The following is a 13,958-nucleotide window of genomic DNA, read 5'->3' as shown; positions in this document are numbered from 1 at the left end:
GATCAAATGCGATGAATACATGTAAACTGCCTAGCACAGTGCCCGACGCAGAGTAGGTGCTGAGTGATCATGTGAATCAGTAACTACTTGCACGGTGCCCTCACACAACAGGATGTGCAGAGGGTACCACTTATTTCCTCCTGCCTTCACGTACATACTCTTTCCTATTCCAGGAACTAGGGACACAGCAGTAAAGAGGACAGAGTCCCTTTCAGCCCTTGGGAAGCTGAGATTCTAGAGGGGGAGGCAGACAAGAAACAAACACACGAACAAGATAATTCAGATACAGATAACGCTGTCAAGAAAAACTCCAGGATGACGTGGTAGGAAGTGACATGGGCTGAGGATACGAAAACAACCCAAATGTCCATTGACAGATGAATGGATAAAGAAAATGTGGGCTACGCGTACAATGGAATATTATTCCGCTTTAAAAAGAAGGAAATCCTGCCATTTGCAACAACGTAGCTGGACCTGAAGGGCGTTATGCTCCGTAAAATAAGCCAGACACAGGAGGACTTATCTGAATAATCTAAAATAGTCAGACCCATAGAAGCAGAGAATAGAAGGGAGGTTGCCAGGGGCTGCACGGAGGGGAAAAGGAGCGTTGTTTTTAGTGGGGAAAAAGTTTCAGTTATGCAAGATGAGAAAGTTCTAGAGCTCTGCCGTATAGCATAGCGCCGATAGTTTAACAACGCGGTATTGTGCACTTCATAATTGCTTAAGAGGATCTTATGTGTTCTTACCCAAAACACAAAAACCGAAAAACCCATGAAAGAACACAAGGGAATTTTTGGAGGTGGTGGATAGGTTTAGTACCTTGGTTGTGGTGACTGGTATCATGGGCATATGCATATGTGGAAACTCATCATGTGTGTATTAAACGTGTGCAATTTTTTAATATATAAATTATACCTTAATAAAACTAAAAAGAAAAAGAAAACAAATGCGACATGGCCTGGTAGATCCAGTGGCTACTTTAGCTAGGGTGGCCAGGGAAGACTTCCTGGAGGAGGTGATATTTGAGCAGACAGAGGAACGATGAGCAGCCAGGTAGTGACCTGGGGGAAGGGTGTTCCAGGCTGAGGAAACAGCAGGGGCTCGGGGAGGGGAAGTGACTTGCCCGAGGCCACAGGCCAGGGAGGCACTGTAGAATTAGCACCTGCAGGTGGCTACTGGCTGCTGGCAGGATCTCTCTTGCCAGCCCCGTGCGCCCAACTACCCCCAACTGCTGCATGTGCTGTACAGCTGCCGCTGAGGCTGCCCACACCTGAAGCCTCTGCAGAGGAGGATGATGTTTGGGCAACTGGTGTCTCCTTGTCACAAAGTGCCTGGGAGTCCACCCACCCCAATTTGATGGCCAGTATCCAATGGCTGAGGTGGAGGTCCAGAAGCCCAGACACCTTGCTGCAGGGCAGGTCAGACCCTGCAGAGGTACCATGCTCCAGAGCTCCCTGTAAGATCAGGTGGAGACTGAGATTCCTCCAGAAACCCCGGCTGCCTGTGCTTCTTCCTGGGCTCTGTTGCATCCCTGACCCTTTACTGGTCTCACCTGAGAGCACCCCGCCAGATCCTGTGCCCACCCATCTCAGGTTCTGCTTTCAAGGAATTCAGCCCAGGAGAGAAGCAGAGGTGGGACGTGAACCAGAAGTGCTCGACTCTGAACTCCATGCCCGGCAGGGCTGAGTAGGGGAGGGAGATGAGTGAGGACTGTGAAGGCCACGGGGTGGTTCTCGTCGCTTTGTTCCCTGCCCTCCAGAGCCACGTTTCCGTGGAGTTGTCTCCGTGGCGGGGATGGAGGAAATCCCTGGACCCATCACTGCCCCGCCCGCACCGCCAGCTGCGGAGACCCAGAGCCGGCTCGATCCCTGTCTGACAGTTGCAGAGGCGGGAAGCCAAGCTCCCAGCAGCTGGGAGCTGTCATCAGGCCCCCAAGTTTAAATATAGACAGTCAAGCCTGTAATTTGCCTCTTTTCTCCACGCTGTGGTGCCTATAATTAGAGCCGGGAGACAGCCATGGAGGAGCAGGCAGCCAGGTGGGGAGGCCTTGGCATCTGCCACATCCTTACCCGGGAGGGGAGGCCAAGGCCGTGTCAGGGCTGCAGGGCTCACCTTGCTTCCGGGCTTGGCTTCCAGGGCAAGAGGGGCCGTCATCAGCCATCACCTGCAGCTACTAACTCGGGAAACCCGGCTTCTGCTGGGCCTCAAACAAGGGGCTTCTCACCGGGCTCCTGGCACTGCCCTCTACTTCTTCAGTCTTTCCTCTGCACGGCAGCTGGGCGGTCATCATACAGCTCAACTCCATCCCTGCCCTCCCCTGCTCACACCTCTTCCAGGGCTCCCACTGTCCTCAGAATAAAGCCTGCATTGCAAACTCCAGGCCCTACAGGGTCTGCCCCCTGTGCAGCCACCGCACCTGCCAAACGCTGGCGCCTGTACGGGTAGATAATCTCCTTTACTCCTCATAGCAACCTGTGAAGTAGGGACTACGGGATCCCAAGTCCACAGACCAGGAGGCGGAGGCTCAGAGCTCGGTGAAGGTACCTGCCCAAGTTCTCAGAGCTGTAGCTGGACGAGGACACAGGCAGGCTGCCCCCAGAGCCCACGCTTCTACCTTCACTCTTCTGCCTAAGTGCGAACTGAGTGCCTACTGTATAAGGACTCAGACTGGTTTTGTGGCAGAGAAGGTGGGTCTCATGCAAGCCCTCGCTTTGCAGAGGAGGTAACTGAGGCCCTGGTAGGGGCAGGGCCCTGCCCGGGGTCCCCCTGCATGCCCCGTGTCCTGTGCCATCTCCCGGGGCCGCGTGCTCACCCGCCTTGCCGATCTGCACAGCCAGCTTGGTGAGCTTGCCCTGCAGCACCGACTTCTCCTTCTTGTGCATGCTGGCCTTCTTCTTGTCGTCAGTGTCGCCGCCCTCGGCACTCTTGAGGGGCTGCATCTCCATGGCGGCCGCCCCGTCCTGCTGTTTGGCTGCAGGGGGCAGAGCACACGTGCACACACACAGACACAGACACACAGACACACACAGACACACACACACACACACAGGTTAGCCTGCAGGGTGGGGATGTTGGCACCCACCCAACGGCCCAGCAGAGCACGGTGAGGCCCTCACTCCCCAGCCTGGGCCCTGGCATGGCCGGCACACAATCCCCGTGATGGGGGGTTGGTTTCTTCCTGCTGGAGACCCTGGTCCCAGGGCCACTGGCTGCCTTGCACCTGGAATTCAGGACATAGCAGGGAGTGACACGGCTCCACCCTGGATTTCCAGCAGGAGTGGGCTAGGGTCCCCTCTGGGCCTGAACAAGCCCGCAGACCCTTCCCCCAATGGCTCTTCAACTTCTCCACATTCAGACAAGACACAGGCTTGGGCTTTGCCCAGTTGGTCCTTGGGCCATGTTGCTGGATATTAAGTAGTCACTAGACAGAAGGGACACAAAGGGGGCTTCAAGAGTAGAAGAGAGTGTCCCCATCCACAGGTGTCAAGCTCCTCCCCCTTCAGCACAGGCCCGTGGCCTGACAGGACAGCACAGGGCCTGCGGCCTGACCCCTTAGCCCCTAAAGACCTCAAAGACCCAATTTCAAGTCTTCAGCTGAATGGGCAGCATAGCTCAAAGGCTGGGGAGAAGCTGGCTTGTGGTGGCCTGTCCTCAACGGGTAATGCCTCCATTTGACCTGGCACCATGTGATCACAGCTACCCCCTCCCCCCAAAGGTGTCAGGCGCCCATAGGCATGGACGTCTGCCTCTGCTGTGGCCCTCAGAACCGGCGGGGAGGGGCCGCAGGGACCACAGGTTAATACAAAAGGGTTACCTTTGCTCTGGCTGGCGTCCACATTGCCATCCTGCATTTTACCTATACGACAAAGAATTTTAACAGACAACAGAGAATCAGACAACACACGTTGGTCACCATGAAGACGCAACAGGGCCACAGACATTCTTGTCAGATGGAGGGAGGGCCAAGCCGGCTCCGCCCGTCTGTGCAGGGACGCCGGGGAGGCCCCTGAGACAAGAGCAAACCCGTGGTGGCTGCAGGCTTTCTCTTGATTCTCTGGGGGCACAGAGAGAGCGCTTCTGGGATTATTTTGGCCCTAAGCATTTTACAGATTAACCAGCAGCCTTTGAGGGTAAAGGAACCATAGTTGGTTGGCAGGAAGCAGAAGGAGTGGGAGATCTAAGGTCCCCAGTGATTAATGTGGAATTTGGTTGGTGCCTTTTGTGGGCTGAGAGGAGGCAAAGGGAAAGATGAGAGAGAGAGAGAGAGAGAGGGAGGGAGGGAGAGAGAGAGAGGTTGATTCTAGGATGGGTAGGAGTTTGGTCAATGTGTCCTTAGTTTCTGGCTCCAGGAGGGATGATTCCACTTTCTGCTTCTCCTGGTGAAGGGGTGTGAAGCCACAACATGGAGAAACCCCCACCCAGCCTCACTGAGAGTGACTCAGGCAAAGGGTGGGCAGGGGCTCCCCAGTGGTGGGCTCTGAGGTGCCCACATGTGTCCAGGGGCCTGGTGGCAGTGCCCTGGCTCCCAAGGGGAAGCTGCCTACCCCTCCCCTCCACTGAGCTGTGTGCTCTTTATTCTGGGTTGACCAGCTCAGGCCACAGCAGGCAAGTGAAGTCTGGCTGATGGGATCCCCTGGGTGCCCCCAGCCCCCCACCCCAGCCCTGCCTATCAGGGACAGATGCTGCCTAGTGCTGGGTCTGGGGCTCCCCACCCCCTAATCAGGGCCGCCGGGAGGCCGCCTACCCAGTCTCAGCCCAAGGCGCGTGGCCTGCATTCACAGGGTAGGAGGTATTGGTGACCTGTTGCCTGGCAGCCAGACACCTGTCTTCACTTGCTGGCACTGCAGGGGTCGGGGGGCACCCTCCTGTCCCACGGGCTCACCCCGAGCTTTGCCCAATGGCTCGCCACCTCAGAAGGACTCTGAGAAGGGTGCCCCCAGCCCCAGCCGTTTGCTGAGAACGAGATTTTCACAGCTCATGTTCCAGGCGCATACATGACCACCACAGTTTCATCTGGGCCTCACCACATCCCTACCGGGCCGCTCCAGATCACACCCACTGACGATGAAAAACTGCGGCTCAGGGAGGGACACGCAGCAGGGTCTCTGCCAGGTCTCAGCTGGTAAATGGAGAGCTGGCCCCAAAGTCCATGCACACTTCTGCCCCCATCGGGGAGAATGCAGCCACCCTCAGTCCCCCGCGCCAGGGGGAGGGCAGGTGTTGAGGCGGCACTGGTGGGACTGGGCTCCTGAAGCTGCTGTTTCGAAACCAACTAGCCGTGTGGCTTCACCTCTCCCAGCCTCGCTTCCATCTCTGTAACCAGGGGTGGCCACATCGCCTCCCCGGAGCTCCTAAAAGTTGCCTTAGTGACAACCGCTCGCCCAGCAGCCTTTGGCACTTTGCAAGTGTCTCCGATCTTGGCAGTTTTCCTGATACCCTGCAAGGTGGGGCGGGAGGCGTTTTCATCACTCTTATTTTACAGATGAGGAAACTGGGGCTGAGGGAGGTTCAGAGGCAGCTGTCATTTATAGAGCATCCTGATGACTGTCCTGAGGCTGCGTGAGAAGTTCAATAAACACTGTCATCCCCACCACCATATCCGTCATAGGTGACTCGGAGGGGAGAAGTGGCTTCCTGGATGCCAGCCCCGCACCATCACTCCAGGGTCAGTGCAGGGCTGTTCCCATTGCCTCTCCCAGCGAAGGGTTAGTGACCCGCCCCGGGGTTTAAAGAGAAAAATCCCCGTTGCTCTATTGTAAAATTCTTTCTACTGGATTAGAAACAAAACAGAAAAAGGCGTTTTGGAACCAATAGAAATTAACTACAATAATTATTTTTATTTTTAAAAATAATTTTACTAACTGGGCTAAAGGGCACCAGAGGACTCCTCTTCAGTAGTCTGGTGTTAGATGGCACAAAGGGGCCTCTATCTGCATTGCATATTATCAGATGCAATAGCCCGCATATGCCCAGCAACCAAGCTAGCAATTTCCTCTTTTATTTGCATAGTGACCACACGGCCAGAAAAATAATCAACAAAGCGTATGTTTGAGGGAGGGAGCCATATCCTGGGGGTGCTTTGGTGCAGATGGCCTGGCTTCTCAGAAGCAAGCGACTCATGTGGGGTTCTCCTTAGCCAGATGGGTACTTGCCTGGCCCTGGAACTGTGGTGGGACGTTGCTCTGGTCCCCCATGGGACGTGGAAGATGGGCTGTGATTCAGGGGAGCTGAGATGGAGGACAGGACCCAAGATGGGGAACCGGGGTGGAGACCTGGAGGCCCCTCTGTATCAGATGCTAGATGCAGCTTTGCCAAATGGGTCTGTCCTCTCCATGCACTGTGAGGGTCATGGGTGCAGAAAGCTTCGATGTGGAAGGTCCACGGTGAGAAGACCCGGTCCTAAATAGGAGACCTGGGAGGTGTCACTTCCCTTCCCTGTGCCTCTGTTTCTCTCTCTGTGAAAAACAACACTTTCAACCAAGGTGATGCTTATGAAAAGCACTGCAAAGTACCTTGTTAATGTCCAGAGTTAAGAGTGATGTATAATTAATCGTGATGTATTCTATAGTGATATATCAATAAATATAAAAGAAATAATAAAATAAAAATGGCAATTATAATGCCTCCAAAATGAATGGAACACCCCTACCTTTCAGTTGGGAGGGGCTTGGGGGGTGGAGTGAGGGGGGCATCCTGCCACCTGAGTGTGTTTTCCACATCCAGGTCATCCTGATTTGGCTCAGACGAAGGAGGGGAAAGGAACAGTTAATTCTCTCACTCACCAAGGCTCAGCTTAGCACCCCTCAGCCTTTAGTGCACTCTGCCTGGAGCCTGGAAAGCACGTTAGAACGCAGGTTCTCATTCAGGTCTGGGTGGGGCCTGAGATTCTGCATTTCTAACAAACTCCTGGGTGATGCCCAGGCTTCTGGTCCTCCGACCACAATTCGAGTAGCAAAAGCTTAGAGTACTGGTTCCAAAGTATAGTTTGGGGGCCTACCAATCCCATGACATTCAGCCAGGACACAGCACAATCAAGGCTGTCCCTCTGCAACAAGGAAGAAACCAGTTTTACCCAGTGGGTTCTTAAACACCCTTGACTACAGGAATCCTTTCCTTGGGCAGGGGCGTTGGTGGTGGGGAAGACTTCTTAACATCCTTGTGAAGTTTACAAGACATTAGCAAGAGTGGCACACACTTTCGAGCCAGGCAGGCCTGGGTTCACATCCCAGCTTTGCTACTTTCTAGCTCTGTGACGTTGGACTAGTGTCTTGATCTCCCTGAGGCTCAGTTTCCTCATCTTTAAAGTGGGGACAAAAACCTCTGAATCATAGGGTTATTGTGAGGATTCAATGAGATGCTTGCAAAGTGCCTGGTGCACAGGAGGTGGTTAAGGAATGACAGTTCCCCGTCTTTTCCTGCAGCTTTTCTTGGGACACTTGGAGTTTTCTGCTACAGCTGCAAGTGAGGCTGCCCCTTTTCTGGGACCCACTAGTCTGGATGCGGTCTATATGTTCCCCGAGCCCAGCAGGCTTCTCATCCTGGGGGAAGCAGGATGCCACTTCCTGTTTCCTCCCTGCCACCCCCCAGCCCCCCACGTGGGTTTGCCTACTTTGGTTCTTCCTGTTATCTCTCGCCACCCCTCCCTCACACATGACACCTCCCACACCTCAGGCTGTCCTGATTTCTCCTCCTGTGCCTGAAATAGACCCATACCCGAATTAGCCCTTCTTGGTGAGGCCCTGCTCACAGGGCAGTCTTGCCCAGCCCCTGACATCTACGGTGTGTGTGGGGGGTGCTTCCATCTTTGGTCACTTTGAATCCGGGTGGCTCAGCCAGAGGTCTAGGGCAGGGGACGGGAGGATGAGGCGGGACCAGAGTTCCATGTTTTCCAGGAGTGGTGAAGAGTAAATGATATAATGGATGAGAAACCCGCAGCCAGAGATGCCTGGGATGCGTGACGCTGGAGAAAAGAAAACTTTCCCTCCCCTTCAGTTCTCCAGGGCAACGGTTTCACGACCAAGCCCTAACAGCTCCCAGGAGCAGTCTGGGTGACTTTACGTTACCTAATTTGGGTACGGGGACGTATCTGAGAAGATGGGAGGGTACAGAGATAAGAAATCTTGGAGGCACATGAATGGAATTCCTTCCTGCCTGTGTGTCAGGAGGTTAAGATGCAGCTCTCAGGTACAGTGGCAGCCCTCTGCCCCCACCACTCATCCCCGAGGAGGCCAGTAAGAATGCAGAGACTCAGAACAAACGCTCCAGCACAGGCAACAGCAAGAAACACCAGTCCACATCCCAGGGGCAGAACCAGGCCCGAGCCCAAGCGAACCCCCGGCCCGTTCGCTCCGTGAGAGAGAAGAGAAAGAATGTCTACTAGTGGCTCAGCCATGCTACGGGGTGGGGTCCAGGAGCTGAGCTCTGGCCTGGGTCCCCCTGCCTCGAGGGAACTGGCGAGTCGAGGACCGGAGCCTTCAGTGGGGACCCAGACGCCAGCTTCAGCCTAGGTCCTGACCCCGGGTCTTCTTCCCAAAGCCGGGGCCAGGAACGGGCTTAGGAGAGGGCCACGCCGGGCGGGACGCTGCTTCTTGGGGGGCCAGATCTGAAGCCAAGGTCACGTCCCTCTTCCGGGCTTCACCGGGGGTCAAGGGCCCAACAGGAGCCAGTGCTGTCGTGGCAGCCATGAGTGGGGGCAGAGCTGGATCCCCGGTGGTGGCTTCTCTCTTAAGCGCCTGCCCCGTGTGAGAGGACGACCGTCCCCGAGCTGCCCATGCACATCCAAGTCTGTGCCGTCCAGACTAGGGAGAGGCAAGCCCAGAGTTGAGGGTGCGGGAGACGCCCATCCAACCGAGACCGAGAGCTCGCCCTGGGAGTGGGACACGTACCATTGACTAGGCTGGTATTTGCACTATCTGCAGCATTTGAACCTGCCGCACCATCGGCCGCTGCGGGGGTGGGAGGGATGGAAAATGCAGTGTGTCACAATGGAGAAAAGCAACAACGCAGGACAGCAACAACAATCGACATGAACCAACTTGCGGGAAATAAGATGACTACATTCTTAAAAAAACATCTCCGTTGGAGATCAAGAAACTCAAATTTGGGGGTGGAGGTGAAATGTTCCCATAGAGATGCCACAGAAGTCGGGGGGAAAAACTCAGACGTGGAGGGTCTTTGAAATAAAATATGGAGGATGATCAATGTGGTTACGCGGGGTGGCACTGCTGGTGGTGAGGTTCCGGACTGAGGCACCCCGTTGGCCCAAGCAATCAGGCGGGGGCCTTTCAGACAGGGTTCTAGGAGAGGGTCTGGCTGACCATCAGGGCCAGAGGCGCTCATGGCCAGGAGTCGATTCAAAATATTCAGCGAGCAGTGCAGTGCGGGCACTGGCCGTTCTGAAGGGGTGTTTGCTATGACCATTGCTGTGTCCCGGAAGAACGTCCGTCCACGGCAGTGACTTAGGATTCATGCCCTTGACTCAGGCTACTGCCCATGGCCAACTCCTCCTTCCCTAACTGGCATTCAAAAGATCGCCTTGGTGACCCCCATAGGAGGTGCCCCACCACTTAAAAGGTGACATCAAGCATGTGGTATTTTGTGCGTGAGACAGAGAAGGTACTAGCGAGTTTTCCTTAATTTAGGAATCAGAAATGATAGGATGTGCTCCAATTCACTCTTGCTGGTTTTTCTTGGGGTGGGGAAACGGGTTCTGCGGGAAGGAGAGGGAAGAGATGCTGGGTAAGGTGGCTGTGCTGTGAGGCGAGGGGAAGGTGGGACGGGCTCTGTGGGGTCATGGCGTGCTGAGTGGGCTGAGGGCGTGTGGAGGTGGTGGCGGTACCATCTGCACTGAAAGCCCTGGAAGGTAGGCAGACCGGGAGTGCACGGGGGCACAGTGGAGGTCTGGTGGGGCAGAGCCCCCCGCAGTCAGGTACCCCCTTTAGCTGTGTGCTGGGGATCTAGGGCCAGGGCTCAGGGGTCAATGGCTGCTGCTACTTCTAAAACCCCAACTACCCTGAGGAGTGTCTTACTGTACCTGGTAGCTGAAGGCCATCCCCCTTCTTCACACCTGTGTGATGATTTTTGAGACATGTTAATGAAGGAGAAGCACATACAGCCTTTTGTGTGTGCACGCGCACACACACACGCACACGCACACGCACACACACACACCGGTACGCCTGGGGTCATCCTGAAACGGGAGGCTCTAAGCAATGTCCCTGGTGGAGGTGATGGAATGGAAGTGCCGAGGAGGTCCAGCCTGGCTGTGCTGCTCGTGGGGGCCTGAGGGGCTGGGCTGGCCTCCCAGATTCCTCTGTCACGTCCCCTGCACATCCCACCTCTTCCTTCTACACTGATGTCCCCATCTCGTTGGAGTGCAGGTAAATGTTCAGCAAGGGACTGACCTGTGCTTTGGGGCAGAAGAGGCCTGTTTTTTTACTGGAGTTTTAAGAAACACCGGTCTGGCCCATGGGAGCTTCTGGGTGCTTGTGCCCCTCACCCAGGCCCCAGTGAGGCCAAGGAAGTGGGCAGAGCTGCTGCAGCCTGCCCAACTGCCCGCACCTGGGGCCACAGCTGGCCACAGCTGCTACGGCATTGCGCGGACGCTGTCCTGACGTGCTCCGGGCCTCTTGGCCAAGACTTGGTCCTCAGTCTCAACCTCAGCTCTCCCAGATCACAGCTTATTTCCATTGCTGCTGGATGGGCCATCGTAATCTTAGGGGTACCCCACCAGGAAACGGGTTTTGCCCCTGGGAACAAGTATCCTTTGATCGTGACCCAGACTTGGTGCCTGGCTGACCTCTGAGAGCTGGAGGGAGGCTGGCTGCCCCTCAAACTGAAGAAGGGGTCATCTATTACCTCATCTCCTTCCCCTGGACTCCAGAAGGTCTGGGTATTGGGCGCCTCCTCTGGAGCTTGGGGAAGGAGAAAAAAGACTGCAGATGTGAGAGTGGGGGGTGTCCCCGACACCAAGTGTGAGTGTCGGGAAAGTAGTCAGCTGTTCTGGGCCAGAGGCTGGGCCTTGGATTTGGGCCTGGTCTGATGGGATTGGGGCTCATGTTTTCCAACCACCCCTCCTCTGCTCTGAGAGGCAGCTGTAGCCCAGGCCGACAACCTGCTGCACCAAGGGCAGCCCATGGAGTGAGGAATCTTGTTTGCAGGGGGAGGAGGAGACAGAACCCAGCTGAGATGGCAGCTCTGGGGACAATGGGGAGAGGCTCACAGCAGTTGATTTGCAGGCACACATTTGGCCACCTTCCCCAGAAGACCCACCTCTGGGGAGAGTCTATACTGGGTGAGTGTGCAGCTCTGCTCAGTGGAGTTGAGAATAGTGGAGGAATTCGCCCAGGTGGGGATTTCTACGTAATATCAGGGGTGATGATGGGAACAGGTCACACTTGAGGCTGGAGACTCAAGAAAAGGCTCAGCCCCCTTGGCCTGGCCCAGGGGGAAGGGGGGCCCCCCATGACATGACTGGACAAGACAGAGACTGGAACGAGACCCTGGAGATGGAACAGACAGAGCCTCCTGGCCCAAGAAGGGCCTTGGGGTTACAGGAGGAAGCTGTTGGCACAGGGTATGGACATAAAAGGCACTCAATAACTATTTTGTCTAGTGAATGAGTCAACAACAAAAAAAATGTGGCCTTAAGAGCTCCTTTTCTGGTCCACAAGAGCGTTGGGCTTACCTTTCTTGTCCTTCTTCTCTTCCTCCTCACTGCCGGCCCCCAGCAGGGTAAAGATGATGCCGGTCTGAGAGTTCACACCCACGGCGGTCACCACCATCCGTCCAGAGCCCTCCATCACATGAGTCCCTGGGGAAGGGGACGAAAGCCAAGTTACCATTGCACGGCCCAAGCCCCCTCCCGCAAGGAGCGGAAGGCACTCGGTCTCAGTTGACTCGAGGCAATTTGCCTGCTGAGGTCCTAGGGCACCACCTACAGTTAAGGTTCAAGGTGTGTACTCAAGGTGGGTCCTTTAAAGATGATTTCACCTTGGGATAGTGCTGTGATGGGCCTGGAGCTCAAACACTGCTATACCTCAATTCTTAGGCCCCCAGAAAGCTCCTACCACCTCCTACCTGCTCCTAGAGAATCCCTTCTTCTCTCCTCCCTCTCCCCTTCCCCCTCTCCCAGTCTTACGGGCCAAGCAGGGACCACTCCCTCTTTTCCTTAATGATATATCTAGAACCAGACCTTGCCCTGCAACCAGCAAAAAAAAAAAATGCCAACTAAGCCCTGGACTGGACTGCTTAAAATGGGGTGCACCAACTTCCCAAAGATCTGGGGAAAGAATTCAGGGCTCTATGAAGTTGAATGAGAAAACAATGACCTCTTTATTTTCACAAACATCAAACTGAAATTTCGCATTTCCCCCTATTAAGAACATAGGCAATAAACCCCAGGAGTGTCAGTGGTGGCCACAACACCATTACATATGTTACAGAAATCTTGGGTTTTTTTTTAATATCACTTTATAGCTGTTGCAGATACTTTTTAGGCTTATCCTTATTTTACAACTAAGGCAGTTATTACACTGACTGCTGGATCTTGTTATTCTAATAAAGAAGCACACATGTTACTACACCACACATTAATTCTTTTTTAATTACTTTAACTATTTCAATCTAATTGGCTTCCTTTGTGATCCAGTGTATTTTATTTTATGTATTTCAAAGCTTTATTCTGAATAGGGGTGGCTCATGATGACCTCAGACCTCCCCAGGGGTCTGCGGTGCAAGAAAAGTTAAGAACTCCTTTCCTAGAATTTTAGATTTTTAAAACTGGGTTCCAAAGGGTCCTGGAATTCTTTCAGGGGGCAGGACGGGGCAAGGGAGGCCTTTGGTCAGTGTGGCCCCAAGTTTATTCATCTTTGGGGTTTCTGTGTCAGCTTTTATTTGACAAGAGGGCACTCTGCTGAGTAAAGAATCTAGATAAATGAAGTTTGGCCTGTCAGGTGTTCCTTTTTTCCGATTTTCATTTTTACCACTCTGGCTAGAAAGCTCTCTACAATGCAGCATGCAGTTTCTCCTTCAGCAGAGAACTAACAGTCCAATCCTGCCTGGTGCAGGGTCTCCGGCCATCCCCAGGCTGCACAGGAAGAGCTATACCTGGTCTACCAGACAGACAGCCACGGCCACTGACCCCAGCCACTACACGGCCCTGATGACTTGCTTCTTGAACTCCTTCTGCTGTTGAGAGATTTTCCTTCTTTCCCCTCAAGATCATGGTCATTTCCTCCTGTTTTCAGGCTCACTTGTCACTGATGGCCTTCTCCTGGCCTCCCACTTTGCTTCAGACTTGAAGTCTAGGTGGACAAACTCATTAGGATTGTATCTAAAATAAGAGTCAAGAGGTTCTGAGTCAGGGCAAGAAGCACTTTCCTTAAAGCAAGGAATCTCTTTTCACTTTTCAAGAGGTTTCACCCACCCCTTCCCTTTCCTTCTGGGATCTGAGAGATGTCCTGAGACTGTGTGTGTGTTTGCACACGTGCCTGTGTGCGTGTGCATGTGTGGTGTTCCAGCCTCTTGGCCTCCAGGATCTCGGGATCTTAAAGTGCTTTACAGACAGACAGATGCCCTCCAGTAAGCTCCTTTGAGGTGGTAAAGGTTGGTCTGTCCATCCCCGATGGGTAAACCAAGTCATGAAGGCTCCCAGAGGCAGCATGGAGCCCAGCAAGCTGTACCAGGACCTGGGCTCTCAGGGGGTGAGCTCCTCAGCTGGTTCTTTACCCATTCCCAGCCTCTTCGGTCCCCGAGCCGGGCACAGTGGGGACCACAGAATGAGCTCGGACACTAACTCCAGGCCGATCAGCCCAGGCCTGGTGTCTTCCCATCACAGTCAGACCCTGAAGCACACGCACCCCACAAGGGGCACAAACAGGGAGAATCTGGGCCCAACTATGGGACTCTGGGAGCTACAATAACTTGCTGACAAAATGCTTTCTCATGCACGGGCTCAG

The 13,958-nt window shown here is 54.3% G+C and overlaps 1 protein-coding gene across 13 annotated transcripts in view; it reads right to left on the bottom strand.

Moving 5' to 3' along the window:
- The window catches only part of ATP2B2 (ATPase plasma membrane Ca2+ transporting 2), a 353,733-nt gene that overhangs the window by 50,088 nt on the left and 289,687 nt on the right, over window positions 1-13,958 (bottom strand). For 8 of the 13 annotated variants that reach the window (XM_033437364.2, XM_033437363.2, XM_049716215.1 and 5 more), the window contains 5 exons: window positions 11,687-11,812; window positions 10,034-10,066; window positions 8,886-8,945; window positions 3,815-3,856; window positions 2,813-2,971 (listed from right to left, as the gene is read on the bottom strand). In XM_033437364.2, the coding sequence (XP_033293255.1) occupies window positions 2,813-2,971; window positions 3,815-3,856; window positions 8,886-8,945; window positions 10,034-10,066; window positions 11,687-11,812 (420 nt within the window). The remainder of the gene's footprint in view (window positions 1-2,812; window positions 2,972-3,814; window positions 3,857-8,885; window positions 8,946-10,033; window positions 10,067-11,686; window positions 11,813-13,958) is intronic. The other 5 variants (XM_033437365.2, XM_049716217.1, XM_004274836.2 and 2 more) reach the window with 3 other exon arrangements.

The sequence above is a fragment of the Orcinus orca genome, chromosome 10 (genome assembly GCF_937001465.1).
Source record: "Orcinus orca chromosome 10, mOrcOrc1.1, whole genome shotgun sequence".
NCBI lineage: Eukaryota > Metazoa > Chordata > Mammalia > Artiodactyla > Delphinidae > Orcinus > Orcinus orca.
This window is presented reverse-complemented; position numbering and strand designations above follow the sequence as displayed.